Genomic DNA, 16,928 nt, shown 5'->3' on the forward strand with positions numbered 1-16,928 from the left:
TTGTGTTTTTTACTTGGAAATTTTTTTATTTTAAACCTTGAAACCCTCATTTCTTGTGTTTCACGCACCTTCAATTAACATCAGAGCTCTGATTCTAGTATTGATTGTTATCAAACACTTAATCGTGGTAGATAAAGATTCATATTTTTCTATGAAACACTATGGCCATTCCACCACCGCCACTACCAATTATCAATGAAAGAGATCATTACAACGCCAAACCTTCAATATTTGATGGAGAAAGATTTGATTACTGGAAGCACAAAATAAAAGTTTCTTTCTTGAATATGTTGTTGATCTATTTGATATGGTAGCTGATGGCTATGAACATCCTGTTGATGCAAGTGATAACATGGTCGAATGAAGAAGTATGAACGACCAACAAAAGAAGGAGTATAAGAATCACCATAAAAATAGAAATATTATGTTGAATGTGATTTCTTGTACAAAATATGAAAAGATAACAAATAGAGACTTTGTTTAAGTCTATATTTGATTCTTTGAGAATGACTCATGTGGGAAATGCTCAAGTAAAGAAAACCAAGGTGCTTGCCTTGATTCAAAAATATGAAGCCTTCAAGATGAAAGATGATGAAACTATTGAGAACATGTTCTAAAGGTTTCAAACTTTTGTTGCAGGACTAAAAGTTCTGAACAAAGGGTATTTTACATTAGATCATGTAAAGAAGATTATCATAAGCTTTCCAACTAGATGGAGGACAATGATAACTGCCCTCAAACTTGCCAAAGATCTAAATAACACATCTATTAAAGAACTTGTTAATTCATTTAGAAGTCATTAATAGAGCTGGAACAAGATGAACCTCATAAGAGAGAAAAATATGTTGCTCTAAAGTGCTCCAGAAAGTATGAAAGGACTAAAGCTCTTCAAGCTAAAGAGGAGGAAGAATCATTAGAAGATTCTAATGAAGATGAAGACGAGTTATCGCTTCTTTCCAGAAGGGTCTACCAACTCTGAAAGAGGAAGCAAAGCAACAAGTTCAGAGGAGCAAGAAGCGCTTCGAGTTTACTTCTAAACTAAGAAAGTATGATAGCAACAAAGAAGTTACTTGCTACGAGTGCAAAGAGTCAGGCCATTACAAAAGTGAATGCCCCAAGCTCCAGAAAAAGATGCCAAAGAATAAGCTCTTCAAAGACAACAAGAAATGGTTTATGGCAACATGGGATGATTCTGATTCTTCAAAAGATGACTTTGAAGAAGAGCATGCTAATGTGGCGCTGATGGCCAGCATTAGAGGATCTGGTGTGAAGATCCAACCAGAAGCTGAATCAAATCTAACTCAGACGCAAAAGAAGTATTTTCTTACTTATCTCGTTTTGATTTAACTTATTCCTTATTTGAGATTTGGAAAAAAACATCAGGAACTTTAGATCAAATTCAAGAAACTGAGCAAGGTTCATGAATCTGTTTCTAAAGAACACAGTAAGCTTAAGGAAGAATTCTTCATTTTGAATGAAGAAAATATTTTTCTTAAGGATGAAAACTCTGCTCTAAAAAGCATGAGTTCTAAACCTGAAAAGGAAAATCTTATAGTAGCTTCTGAGAGTATTGATAGTGACAAATAAATATGACAAATCTTTCTAGAAATTTCTAGCTAGAAGCATGATGGCTTCGATTATCTATAGCGTTAGTAGAAACGAGACCAAAGGCATTGGTTGATTCTCTTACTCTCTCAACTCCAGTAGAGATATGACTTTGGATCAAGAATGGTCTACTTGTAAAATTTTACGTGAATTGGGATTCAATTCCCACTTACGATACCACTTTTGTGTTCTGGAACCAGAATTGATGAATATTGATGGTGTAGAATCCTTAATCGATGGTGATGATCTCCAATATGGCGGCGGAGGATGAACCTACAAGGTTAGGTTTCTAATGCCCAAATCAGGTTTGAATTCAAGATGAATATATTAAAAATAGATATCAGAATAATTGTATTTTGCATTTCACGTGTGATGGTTTTTACACTTTAAATCATTTTGCAGCGAATTGATATTAGATTGAATATTGACTATAAGCCCTTTGGAAGACCATAACACATGTAAAGCATGTTCAAATTCTAAAATATAAATATTAAAAACACATTTTAGATAATGGATTCTAGAATATGGTACCACACTATTTCAAAATTCAAAAAAACATACTAGAGGTAAAAGGAAGGATGCGTAATAGTCTGAATATATCAAAATAAAAGTGTTTGCATGTGAGGACTGACCGAGTTGTCATTGTTATTAATACTACTTCATTTGGTAAGATAATCAATATCAAAACTAACCAGTTAAAGTAACTCATCGCATGTGATAATAGTTAGAACAATCACTTCCAAGTTTCAATTAATGCTACTTCAAATATTGATCGAAGCTTCAAAGAAAAACAATATAGTACTATAGTAGAACGCAAAATTCACGTGGGTCCAAATTCAATGCATCATTTTTTTAGTTTGATATATAACACAAGACACTATTCTACACAAAATCATGGATGCTACAATATTATTGTCTTGTGATTTTCCTTCATTTCAATCTCTTGATCAAATAGAACATTACCTGTTTGATGTTGAACATGAACACCAACATGATTTTCAACCTCTCTTCATGAATGCTAATTCCAACAACCAAACTGTAGAAGCTATTAACATTAACAACTCCAACAATGTTAACGGCAATACACATAAACCTCGCGAGCTGGTACCGGAATGGAAGAGATATAGAGGGGTGAGGCGAAGGCCGTGGGGGAAATTTGCGGCGGAGATAAGAGATCCGAAGAAGAATGGAGCTAGGGTTTGGCTTGGAACTTACAAAACTGAAGAAGAAGCTGGTTTGGCTTATGATAAAGCTGCTTTTAAGATGTATGGTAGAAAAGCCAAGATCAATTTTCCCCACCTCATTGGTTGTGATGATGCACCCGCAGACTCAAAGAAGAGTTTGGCTGAGACTAATTTGGAGTGTTCGGGAGGGACAAAGAAGAGGAAGAATTTAGTTGATGTGTTGAATAGGTTAGCTAAGAATAAAAGGCAATTAAGTGAAGGATTTGAAATGAGTTTAAGGGCTAATGATGTTGATGTTCATGCATAGGTGAATGCATGGCCGTGTTAAATATTTGGAGGCTCTGTCTAGCTTTGAAATATATTAAGAATAAAAAAAATAAATACCAATTTTATTTAACCATGAATTAATCGTGATAATATTTTAAAAGAATTTATTTAATTATAATTTAACTGTTACAAATTTTAAATTATACGTAATATCTTGCCCTGTTTTAAAATACATTTTAAGTGAATGAATTTGTGTTGTAAAGTGATGCTAAAAATTATAATTACATGTCTATTTAAAGACACGCTAATATTCACTCACTTAAAATGTTATTTTTGTTTTTACAATTTTATTTATGTGACATTTTAATTTCATATTTTAAAATTCAACTTTTTTATTCCAAATTTTATAGTTTACCGAGATTTTTTACCCAATCAAATTAACACAATTGACATTGATATTGACATTGTGGTGTCATTTAATAAATTAGACATTATATAAAATTGAATAAGAGTCGTATAATGCTTTATTGTAATAGATTGTAATATATGTAGTTGAAAGCATAATTTTAAAATTCAAAATTTTATGATTAAAAATCATAATAAATTTGAGAGAAAATTTCATAAAAAATCACAGAATTTTTCGATCCGAAACTCTAATATCACATGTCACTTAGATTTGAATCATTCTATGTAATTCATTAAGAAACTAACATCATTATATGGATCTTAAAATATATGGTTTTAACATTCATAAAGATATTAAATTGTGTAATGTGTTCCATGATGATGATTAATTAAAGACAATCGTAATTCATTGAGATTCAATTTATCCTTTTTCTTCGATTCGTACTTTCCCCCAACCCTTTCTTGATGGTTATTGGTAGAGAAACTATTTTAAAAAGAAAAAATTCTATGTTCAATAATCGTGTTTCGCTCCCATCAAATCATCATTATATATAGATCTTGTTAATACCATTCACAATATATAGCACTTTTCATTAGATGTTATTTATACACATCTTCGCACTAATGTCACTTTACATGTTATGTGAATAACACATCCTCTTATTTGAATAACATCTATTCATTTTATAAGAATAATATATCTTTATTTAAATTAATTTTTTATTTAATTATTAAATCTTTTTTATTTGAGATTGAATTCAATTGTTATATAAAATATTTTTATAACTCGGTCACTGAGCTTTAACAACTATATAATAAATTATATTTATTGAAGAATTGAGTGCAAAAATTTTATATATATATATATATATATATATATATATATATATATATATATATATATATATGATTTATTAATTTTCTTTTTTTTACAAAATTTGTCTCAAACTAGCATTACTTAATTAATGTGTCTTTTTATTTTAAAAAGATTGTCAAAATTTCTTTAATATTTTCTAATAACAAAAAAAAAAAACTAGCAAATTTAAAATGTAACACTTTTGATAAAAAAAAAGTATTATATTTAAGAAGTTTCACTTAAAATACCATTTAGGACCAACATATGATGGACCAACCATTTTTAAATGAAAATGCTATAGTTACACTAAAGCTTATATCAGTTTTCTACACCAGCCGTATGAATTTATGTGAGGGTTAGATACAATTATATATATGCACATATTTTTAGGTGACAATAAAATATTTTTAAAAATTAAAAAATTGTATAAAATACGGCGTAGTGTTAATTTTGTGTAAACTTAACAAACCTCTTTCTAAATTTATATGAATTCCACCATTTATGTAAATTTTATATAAAATTAATAGAATTCATATATCTTTTATCCAATGCAAGAGAATGTATTGATATGTATTTGTTAATTAGGAAAGTGTGTTTTATTAAAGCATTTTTCTTAAATTTAATATTATTGATTTTAAAATTTTTAAATTTTCAATCATTAACATAAGAATCTATGTCAATCTTGACTTTAATTGACCTCGTACATTAATATGATGTGAAGGTTAAGGTTGCAATGTTCCATTTGCTTACTTGAGGTCTTATTGCAATCACCATCCTATCCTAAAGAACCGACAACTAATTCCTAGTCAACATGGTGACCTTTTGTGACACACACCTTCAATTTATTAATCATGTTTTTAAACAATTTTTTTTGGTTAGGTATAATAGCTTCATGGTAAAAAATTTAAATCTTAAAAGTAAATAATTCAATTGAATGTTTTCGAAAACTACAAAGGATAAAAATGGGTTTATGTCGATAACTGTGAGTCTGTTTGATAAAAATAGCGGTTGATTGATAAGTTAGCTGATAATTTATAATTTATATTTGATGGTTGATTACTAATTGTTTATAGCTTATGGCTAACTGATAAGCTAATTGAAGTGTTTGATAAAATTATCCGTTCAAATAACTTATAAGTGTAAAATAATCTAAAAGATATTTAATATATAATTATTTAATTTAAAATTAAAATAAATTATAAAAAATAAAAACGAGTTTACACTAAAAAAAAAAAAAGACTGTTATCAAACACGTATAAATTATTAAAAGAGCATATAAACTATATGACATAGAGGACATATCATATGAGAATGACATATTTATATGAGAATGTGAGAATGAATCCGAACCATTGGATTTTAAAATAAATGGTGGAGATTATGAGTGAATCTTTTTTTTCTCTCTCCTACTTCATTTATTTCAAGGTACTGGAGAGAGAAAAAAAAGATTCACTCATAATCTCCACCATTTATTTTAAAATCCAATGGTTCAGATTCATTCTCACATTCTCATATAAATATGCCATTCTCATATGATATGCCCTCATATGACATAAATACAAAATTATGTCTTGAGTTTCTATAATTAAAAGAGTAGGAGTAATATTTTGATAAATTCTTAGTAATTAAATTATACCATTTTGGTAAATTACCATTTTGATAATTTAATATTTTTATTAAATTATTCTTAATAACTATACACATGTATCTAGATAAATAATAATTAATAATTACAAATTCGAATCACATTAAAAATTAAAATAATAATTCATTTTAGAACTATTTTCTTTTGCAAATAACTCATTATTCATTTTAAATTTCTAATATAGATGGAGTATAATGTTTGGTTACTCTACCTTTTCATTCTTTCAAAGAAAGGAATTTCTCTCTTTTGAAATTCTTTACGACATCCTCGTGTCGTGCAAGCAGATATATAATAATTAATGCTAGTTCTATATTCACACGGCTTTTAGAAAACAAAGCACATTGATATAATTAGTTAATCAAATTATATATCCTTATTCAATTATATGGTGTGTGAAAATTTGAATTTGTAAACTCAAATATATATATATATATATATATATATATATATATATATATATATATATATATATATATATATATATATATATATATATATATATATATATATATATATATATATATATATATATATATATATATATCAAATTTTATTGGAGACATTTTAAATATATAATATCATTTTAATTAATAATATTTTCTTCAACTTTTTTTCCATAAAAAAATTTATGTATATTCAATCACAAATTAAGTTGACTTCTTCATTCTTTTATACATCTTAAAGAATTTTATACATGTTAAAGAAGTCACATGTCGTTTAATTTTGTGAAAGAAGAGAGAGTCTAAAGCTATATATATGATTGAAATTCTTTTAAGTCTCACATCGCTTAGTTTAGCGATGTCAATGTTATATATAAGATTTAAATTTTCTTTATAAAATGTATAAATCAAAAGCACTCTAAGCTTGTATTTGATTTTTATATTTTCTCTCATACTCTTGTCTTAGAGTGTTATGGGGAAATTTAAATATTTGCTTTGGAGAGTGCGGGTGTATTGGGACCTTGGGATGGTTGATGGTAGTCTATGTATTGTAACAATTTTCATATTGTGTTATTCTCTAACAAGTGGATAAAAAATCAATGAACACAATTATTTTTATTCTAGTTCATTGTTAACTAAGTTACTCCAGTCCACCCGCATGGTGATTTTCCTTATCCATAAGGACTTAATCCAATATAATCCACCAATTACAAACAACCACTATAAGTCTAATCAACCTTGTTGACAAGTCCAAACAAGTCTGCTGACCCTTATTGCCAAGCTACAGAACCGTACTAAGTTCGATCAATCTTGTTGACAACCCCAACAAGTTTAGTTGATCATTAATGCAAAGTTGCAGACAACCACAATAAGTCTGATCAACCTTGTTGACAACCCCAATAAGTTCAGTTGATCCTTATTGCCAAACCACTATGACCGCAGTCAAAGTCTTCTTAAGAATCATGACTACACCTAGTCTCTCAAGAAACCTATCAACAACCGTATATTACAAAGGTGTGTATACAAAGATGCTTATAATAAGCCGATTATACAAGTTTAAGTAGAGCAACACAAAAGTGTTGATAGCAAGATATGAACAAAATATTCTTGTTAAGAATACAAAACTAAACAAAGAATATCAGAGTTTGTGCAGTGCTTTGGTGTAGTTTCGTAGAACTGGTTCATTGTATTAAAATTCTTCCTAGTCTTCCTTTTATAGCCGAAGGATAGATCTGTTTGATGGTAGAGTAGAAAATAGAAAACACATAACCGTTTGTTTTATCCCTAACGGTCATGGTGGGAATGGTATATGACAAGTACATATAGGATTGTTCTTACGCCACCCAATTAGAGTAGTGGTCACTGTGTACTTTGTACTTTTATACTCACCATCTCACGCAAGTCAGTCTTGACCTTCTATGTCTTCAGAGACTTCTGATGTATGTTGATTGAAGCATGTTGTAGAAGGATCAAAACCCGAGTCTTCTTAACCTAATTCTTTAGGGTCTTCAGAACTTGTTCAACATGACCTTGTATTTAGAGTCTTCAATACTTGGTCTTCATAAGTGATGTCTTCAGATCTTCAGAACTTATTCAGCAGAACCTTGTCTTCGATGTCTTCAAAACTTAGGACAACAGAAGCAAAGCTTTATAAGGCCTCTAAAGCTTCCTTGCAAAGCCACTATCATAAGTTATTCTACCAATGCTCCTTAGAACAGTTGCATAAGAAGCATTCTAGAATCTTGCCTTACTTAGTAACACAACAAAGGTATTCTTCTAGAGTGTAGTTCAGAACCAGATGACGTCACACGCCTTTTTACCAGAATCAGAATCTATTTAGCAAAAGTTACGCACTAGACAAAAACCATTAGAGTAAACAATTGTTCTTTAAGATAACATGTAAAAGTTATCATCAAAACTTAAGGCCAGATGCAGAACCAATCTTGTTCTTACAATCTCCCCCTTTTTTATAATTACAAAACCATGTATTTTAATAGAACAATTCATACATGGTAATCAACATTAGAACTCAAATTCATATAAGCTAATTAGCTCCTCCTGAACCCAAGACTCACAAAATAAATTTTGAAGTACAGAAAGTAACATAGAGATGAAATATTTCCCCATTGACGTCTCATTGGAGTTTGACTAGAACTTCATCGTCTTCATCTCATAACGTGGCTTACTATCAGAACACTACGAAGTATTGGAACCTGTTTAGTAGTAACTGTCTTAATCCTCACATCAAACATGAGAACTAAAGGCCTCCATTTGGATGACAAGCTTCTGAAAATATTATTCACGTGATGTGATGTTAAATAACCTTTGTTCATAACTCTCAGACTTGCGACTAAGATTTGAAACCTTGAGAACATAGTCTCAAATGTTTCATAATCCTCCATCTTAAAGACTTCGTACTTCTGAGTCAAGGACAGAGCCTTGGTCTCCTTGACTTGATCATTTCCTTCATGAGTCATTTTGAGAGGATCAAATATAAACTTAGTTGAGTCTCTATTTATGATATTCTCATACTCAATATAAGAAATAGCATTCAACAAGATGGTTCTTGTTTTATGATAATTCTTATAATTCTTTTTTTGCAAATCAGTCATAATTTTCCTCTCAAACTGCTTTCCATTAGCATATGTGGGATTTTCGTAATCATATCCCAAATATCAAAATCATGATCTAGAAAGAAACTTTTTAGTATTAGTTTCTTTCCTCATAATCCTTTACATTACAATCACATTCACGAATTGTTTTTTAATCTTTAAACTATTGTTTTCATGATAAAATATTTTAAAAAAAAAATTTACCACTAAAAGAATTATTGAATTGAGTCGCTCTCTCTGAATTTTTTCGTGGCAATATCAAAAATTATGCAAACAACTATGAAATTTTCACTTACATTATGAAATTTCCACACACACACACACACACATATATATATATATATATATATATATATATATATATATATATATATATATATATATATATATATATATATATATATATATATATATATATATATATATACTATTTCTCTATATTCTCATTTTTTTTAATGAAATATTATATACAAATGAAGAAAGGCAACTAATGCCTAAAAGTACATTGACCAAAAATAATGGTAAAACGAGACTTTCAACTTTATGCCATAAGTTTTTCTCTCTGCCATATTGTCACATGGACATGATACCTTATAAAAAGAGAAAAGGGGTGATGCACTTACACTGTCAACCAATCACCACCCATGTATCCAATTAAATAATTTTTTTATTTAAAAAAAAAACTTAATACTTGGCACATTTATGATTTTCTATTGGATGACAGTGTAAAATTATTTTACACTGTTAGTGCACTACCTTTTAACTCTTATAAAAAACATACAAATCCCTTTTAAGTTTCAACTTTTAAGTCCAAAATTCAAATATGAACAACGCATGTCATGGAATAATAAATTAAGAAAGAAAAAACCATGTAGAATAAAATAAAGCAAAATGTACGGATAGAAAAAAAATCTATATTCATTAAGCACGTGACATAAACTCTTCACATGGACAATTAAGAATGTTCTCAGAACAACACAAAATCAACGTCAAGTCAACAATTGAACATTTTAATTTATAGTAGTTTTTTTTCTAAGGTTTATTTATATATAAAGCATCAACTACTCACAAAAATAATCAGAGAAAAATAACCTTAACTTTTACGAAATTAATCAAATTTTTACGGAACCATGAACACTCATGCATGGAACAACAATGCAAACGCCTTTGAAAATTTTGAATCTTCCATAACGACGCCGTTTTATGACACTTCAGCTCCGGTAGCACCGGCGATGCCAATCTCCCGGAATCCGAGTTTTCGCAGCATATTATTGGCGGAGAATTGGGCGGAGCTACCATTGAAGGAGGACGATACCGACGACATGGTAATCTACGGGACTTTGCGCGAGGCTGCCGTTACAACTGGCTGGTTCCCCGGTAATGAGGTGAACAATGTTGATGTAGGTGTGAAAATCGAAGAACAAGGTGAAAACAGTAGCACTGCAGCGGCGCGTGTGGTTCAGGCGCCACCAACAAATGGTAAAAAGTTAGGCTTCCGAGGAGTTAGGAGAAGGCCTTGGGGAAAGTATGCTGCTGAGATAAGAGATCCTAAGGCTATGTTTGAGAGTTTGGAGGGAAGGGGAGGGGAGGGCTTTAAAAAATAAGAAGAATTGGGTGAAAAGAATAAAAGGATTTTGAGTATGAGGGTTTTGGAGGGTTTGGTTTTATTCATAGCACCAAAAACCCCATAAAATGGGGGAACTCAAAAATTGTATTGAACGAGGGTTTTGGAGGGTTTTGAAGGGCTTATATAAATTTTCCAAATATCTTTTAGGTTGTTATACTATTTTGAAAATTAAAAATTTTGTAATGATTATGACTCTTTTATCATTCTAAACAAAATCATTTTTTCAAAAAATGTCAAATATTTCTCTATATTTTTTTAAAAATTCGTTTTCGGAAGCCTTCCCCTCCCCTCCCCTCCAAACTCCCAAACATAGCCTAAGAGAAACGGCGCGAGGGTGTGGCTTGGGACTTACGAAACGGCTGAGAATGCAGCTTTGGCTTATGATCGAGCCGCGTTTAAGATACACGGCTCGAAAGCTAAGCTGAATTTTCCTCATTTGATCGATTCAGATTACAGTACTGGATCGGTTAAGATCACGCGAAAAGAGCGCTAGATAAGTAAGTTATTGTGACGGATAATTTGTAATAAAATTTTCCCTATATTATATACAGCAAGATCATAGTGATATATGATAATAATGTGAGACATAGCAAATTGATGGAGGAATGTTGATATTCAACTCATGTTCTATGAAGTTGAGAGTTCTTGTCAAAATCTTTTAAAATGTGGTTGTTTCATTTTGTGATGATTCTTTTTTGTTGAAGTGTGATCTCTAGGTTACTTTCTATTTTATCAAGAAGGAAACTAACACTATATATACATTAGAAAAACAGTAATTAATCTATTTGTATTGGGTCACTTTGTGACAATTTCCAGTTACAGAGTGCAAATTGATATTCTACTCTCATGAAGTCATGACTTTTTCTTGTCATATTGTTCTTTGGTGTCTCATAAATACATGAGAAGTTTTCTTTCTTGAACTTCTTGTATAGTATTTATAAAAATTGTTATATTAGGAGTCCGTTTAGATTAAAAGTTTGTTTAAACTTGTGTGTTTATTTTTATAAAATAAGTGTTAATGAATAACATAAATTGTTTTTATGATAAAAAAAGAGCTTAAAGATAATGCACTGTCAGTGTAAAATTTTTTACACAGTCATTACATCACAATCCTTAAAAATAAATACTTTACATGTGATTTAAAGAAAAAGTCAAACGTTTACAAAAATTAACTGTTTTGATTTCACTGATAGTATAAAACTGTTTTACACTGTCGATGTATTTTCATTAAATCCTAAAAAAAATAAAACAAATTTAATTATTTCTATATATCTTATAAGTTATTTTAAAATAAATTAAGAAAAATTAAAAATTACATATCTTAAGTTATTTTGATTAAATCACAAAAATATAAAACTTATGTTATTAGATAAAATCAATTCAAACATAAGGGTGACTTGAGACATCAACCAAAACCCTCAAGGATAATAAAATCGATATGTTGTATTTTTTAATTTATTTTGATTAAAATCGGCTCTAATGTTGTAGTCAAGTCTAGTCAAATATTACCAAGAATACACAATTTTAAGTTGGCTAATTTGTCGGCACAATGATTGTCTTCTCTAAATATATAAGAACTATAAAATTCATATTACTAGCCAATGAGAGACAGTTTAGCCATTTGTTTTTTATCTTCTAAAAAATATTGTTGGATTTACCGTTACAGCTAAAGAATAGCTAAATAAGCTAGTTTCTAGGAGTTCATTTATTCAAGTTTGTTATAATTTGTTTTCCTCTTTTTTTTCAACTTCAGTTACATCTAAATTGTTGGATTTACCGTTACAGCTAAAGAATAGGTCTAAATAAGCTAGTTTCTAGGAGTTCATTTATTCAAGTTTGTTATAATTTGTTTTCCTTTTTTTTTTCAATTTCAGTTACATTTAAATTGTAAGACTTTCATAAAAGTCACTGCAATCTTTTGAATAAAGTATCTAGTATTCTAGCTTTTATTTCACATTCAAGAGTTTGATAAGAGTGATATACAAATGGAGCGTTTGAGAGGAAAAACATTGAGAGGAAGTAAGGAAAATCTGCAATAGTGTTTGAGAGGAAATACATAGAAGAAAGGAAAAATGGCAGCAGAAAATTTCACAACACCATGCGTTCCGAAGTTCGATGCTGACTACGATCATTGAAGCTTACTTATGGAAAAGGACAAATAAAATAGTAGACGGTAGAGGCAAAGGAGTCGATAGAGGAGGTGGTAGACGTAGAGGAGGCGCTAAAAGCATAGGAGGGGATGCAAATGTTGTTTGACACACACGCTAGTGACCTTACTGATTATTTTGATGTCTGTATTTTGTTTACATTTATATACTATTTTTTTTTATTATGTATGTGACATATGACTATTTGGATGATTATTATTTTGATGTACTATATAACATTGAATAGACATGTCACTATTTTGATGTACTATATTTTGAGGTATTATTTTGTTGCACAAAAAATTGTAGTTTTGGAGTAAAAGTTTAAAATATTACAAAAGGTTCCGTAGGTACATCTACGGAACATTCTATTTTAGGATGTTGCGTAGCTACATCTACGGAAGTTTTCCTGAATTGAATTAAGTTGAATTTTTTTCAATGTTTATCATTCTAAACTACTTCGGTAGATGTAGCTCGGAAAAAAAATCTAAACAAAAAAGGGGTGGATTGAAATATTCTCTAAAAAAAAGTGTGTGGCATGGCCTGAACTTGTGTATTGTGTAGGCTAATCTGTAGATCCTTGTTATCTTTGGCCTATTTTCACCCCTATTTGTATGGTAACATTATTATTATTTTTAAATAACACTAAAATGTTCTATAGTTTTAGCAACTCACTATAATTTTTTTTTACAGGAGAAATTATTCGTCCCATTTTGTAATTTTTACGAATTTAACCAAGATCTTTTATTATTTCTTTCGTAATTTTAATTGTTTTGTAGTTTTTCTTTTTTTATTGACGGATCTTTTCCGTTTCATGTGTAAACAGATTTTGAGAATCTTTAATTATTTAATTAATATCATCTTACTTAAAAAAAATTAAAAATAATATATTTCTCAATTTTTCAATCAATATTCTTAACAAAATCGGGAGGGGGATGAAACCACTTGGTGCCAGAACTCACCCCCGAATCGGACTAAACCGGTGGTATAAAGCCAAAAAAATAATAAACCCTTTTATGAACAACTTTTTTTTGGATTAAAATAGTTGTGGTCAAACATTGGCCTACCTTTTCAAATTATGATCTAATGAGTCAATTGTAGTTTTGATCACAAGAAGAATTGATGTTTACGTACGGTCGTTAATTCCATTTGTTGAATAGCCTTTCATACATGTGAAACCTTTATTATTGATTTTCAACATGTACACCGTACACCCTTTATCATTGATTTTCAACATGTACACCGTACACGCATGCATCTCGATTCACGTAGAGTATATGACTATAAATCTATAATAGTGGTGGCATTTACAATGAGATCATAGGAAAGTGGTAACTTTTTCCATTCAAATATTAGTACTATAAAATATGGCCAAATTTAAAACTGGTTACCTAAAAGTAATCATATATGTTTATTTTGAAAAAATTTGCGTCTTTAATGGGCTGAAAATGGAATTAGTTAGTGAGCTTTTTTTGAGATGCATCTCTCCAATATGTTCATTTTGGAGATGTATTTTCGAATTGTCCCTTAGTTCATTAGTTAGTGAGCTTTTTGGAGATGCATCTCTGCAACATGTTCTGTTAGATCAAGACAGCAACATGCTGAATCAACAATGGCATAATGGAAATCACATAACTTAAATTAATTTCAAAATAAACATTAATAAATTTAACATTACATTCTATTCAGAACAGGTAGTTCGGGACGTTGCAACATTCTTATAATATCATCAGCTGATCTTTGAATCCTCGCATCCACTTCAATCAGACCATTTATTGAGTACAGTAAAAGGTTCACATCACCTTCAAATCATCATCTGTCTTCAGTTCGAACAATGTCAATTGTATCTCCCCTTCATTGTCTATCGAGCAATGTGAGCAAGGAAGCAACAGAACATTCAAGGTGAATGTAGAGACAGCTTAAACTAAATGCCTTAGTATTGAAGGTTTTGAAGGTGAAAGTGAGTTGTGGCATAAGAGATTAGGGCATCTAAACTTTAGAAGCTTATAGCATTTGAGTTCTAAAAAGTTGGTACATGACATTCCTAAGACTGTGAAGTTTGAGAAGTCATGTAAGGTATGCATGAAAGGCAAGCAACCCAGATTGTCATTTGCGTCAAAAGTAGCCCCACGAGCAAAGCATGCTTTGGAAGTAGTGCATTATGATGTATGTGGTCCATTTCCAGTACATTCACTTGGATGAATAAATTATTTTGTGTTTTTTGTGGATGAGTTCACAAGAATGACATGGGTAGCTCTCAACAAGTTCGAGCATGAGGTATTTACCGAGTTTCAGAAGTTCAAGGTGAAGGCTGAGAAATAGAGTGGTCATAAGTTGAAAGTTCTCAGAACTGATGATGGAGGAGAGTACAACTCTACATAGTTCCATAAGCTCTGTGAGGAGAATGGAGTTAAGCATGAGGTTACTCCTTCATACACTCCTCAAGACAATGGTCTTGTTGAAAGAAGAAACAGAACTTTGCTTGATATGAGAAGGAGCATGCTGAAAGAGAAGAATCTACCTCACACCTTGTGGGGAGAAGTTAGTGCCACTTAAGCATATGTGCTCAACAGATATCCAACGAAGAAGCTGAAGGAAACTATTCCTTTTGAGAAGTGGACTGGAGATAAGCAAACTATGAGTCATCTCAGAGTATTTGGTTCAGTTTGTTACAAACGTGTCCCAGATGCTAAGAGAAAGAAGCTGGACGATAGAAGAAAAGTGATGTTATTGATTGGGTACCACAGTACAAGTGCTTATAAGCTTTATTGTCCAGAAACTAACGAAGTTGAAGTCAGCAGAGACGTCTTTGTGAAAAAGTCAAAAGTTTTGTATTGGAGTAAGACTTAACCAACTCTGGTGTAAAGTCAACACATGAGGCAACTTCTGAACCTGAAGATTCGGAAGATGAGTTAGAGTCAAAAGGTGACTCTGAAGATGAATCTGAGGCAGGAGGCGACTCTAAAGATGAGTCAGAATCAGAAGATGATTTTAATTCTAAAGGCGGGTCTGATTCTGACAATGAACCTGATTTTGATCCAAATTCTGATGATGATTCAGAATATGGTGGTCAAGACTTTGGGGGTCCAACATCTGAAGATAGTCCAGAAGGTGGTACTGTTCCAGAATTAGAAGGAGATTCTGAGCAAGTCTATAGGCCACAAAGAATCATACAAATATCAAAAAGACTTGTAGACTTTGAGTTGCTGCAAGATAAAGAGATTGATTCTAAAAGGGAAGCTATTCAATATGCCATAATGGTGGATTATGAACCTGCCAGTATCAAGGAGGCTCCCAAGAAGAAAGTGTGGTTGAAGGCCATGAAAGAAGAACTTGAAGCTATAAATAGAAACAAGACTTGATAGTTAAATGAGCTTTAAAAAGAGAAGAAATCCATCAGCGTAAGATGGATTTTCAAGATAAAGCTAAATCCAGATGGATCAATTGGAAAACACAATGAAAGGTTAGGAGCTAGAGGATTTCTATAGAAATCTGAATTAGATTACTTTGATGTGTTTGCGCTTGTAGCTAAACATGAAACAGTCACATTGGTGATTGTTATAGCTGCAAATAGAGATTGACCTTTCATGCATTTAGATATGAAATTTGCATTTCTAAAAGGTTCATAACAAGAAAAGGTATATGTGTCATAACCTCATGAATTTGTGATTAAAAACAAGGAAGGGGTGATGTACATGTTACATAATGCGTTGTATGGACTAAAACAAGCTCCTAGAGCTTGGAATCTGAAGATAGATTCATTTTTCAAGCTTCAAGGATTCAGAAAGTGTGAGATAGAGTATGGAGTTTATGTTCAGCATATCTTTGAAGGCAAAATAATTTGGTGTGTCTCTACGTTGATGACATGTTGCTAATAGGAAGTTGTTCAAATGAGATAGTTAAGTTTAAGAAGGTGCTGATGAATGAGTTTGAGATGACTGATCATGGAAATATGGTATATTTTCTAGGGATGGACATTATGTACTCTGAGAAGGGTATAATTTTGCATCAGAAAAAGTATGAACTTGAACTTTTGAAGAGATTTGAGCTAACAAGTTGCAAGACTACAACCACGCCACCTAAGACGAATCACAAGCTGGTTTCTGATGCTAAAGGTGATGATGTAGATACTACAACTTT

General features: G+C 30.9%; 2 protein-coding genes across 2 annotated transcripts; both read left to right on the plus strand.

The window, feature by feature from the left end:
• The first annotated feature begins 2,495 nt into the window (after window positions 1-2,495).
• Window positions 2,496-3,096, plus strand: LOC131619807 (ethylene-responsive transcription factor 2-like). The gene has a single exon (XM_058890865.1). It carries the CDS (start codon window positions 2,500-2,502, stop codon window positions 3,094-3,096), a length of 597 nt encoding a protein of 198 aa, XP_058746848.1. The 5' UTR covers window positions 2,496-2,499.
• Window positions 3,097-10,085: 6,989 nt separating this feature from the next.
• On the plus strand, window positions 10,086-10,585 carry LOC131619809 (ethylene-responsive transcription factor 13-like; the record flags this gene model as incomplete). Its single annotated transcript, XM_058890866.1, has 1 exon — window positions 10,086-10,585. A coding segment is annotated over exon 1 (441 nt), but the record flags the coding sequence as incomplete, so codon positions are not given.
• Between the last annotated feature and the right edge of the window lie 6,343 nt (window positions 10,586-16,928).

The sequence above is a fragment of the Vicia villosa genome, linkage group LG7, assembly GCF_029867415.1.
Source record: "Vicia villosa cultivar HV-30 ecotype Madison, WI linkage group LG7, Vvil1.0, whole genome shotgun sequence".
Classification (NCBI taxonomy): Eukaryota; Viridiplantae; Streptophyta; class Magnoliopsida; order Fabales; family Fabaceae; genus Vicia; species Vicia villosa.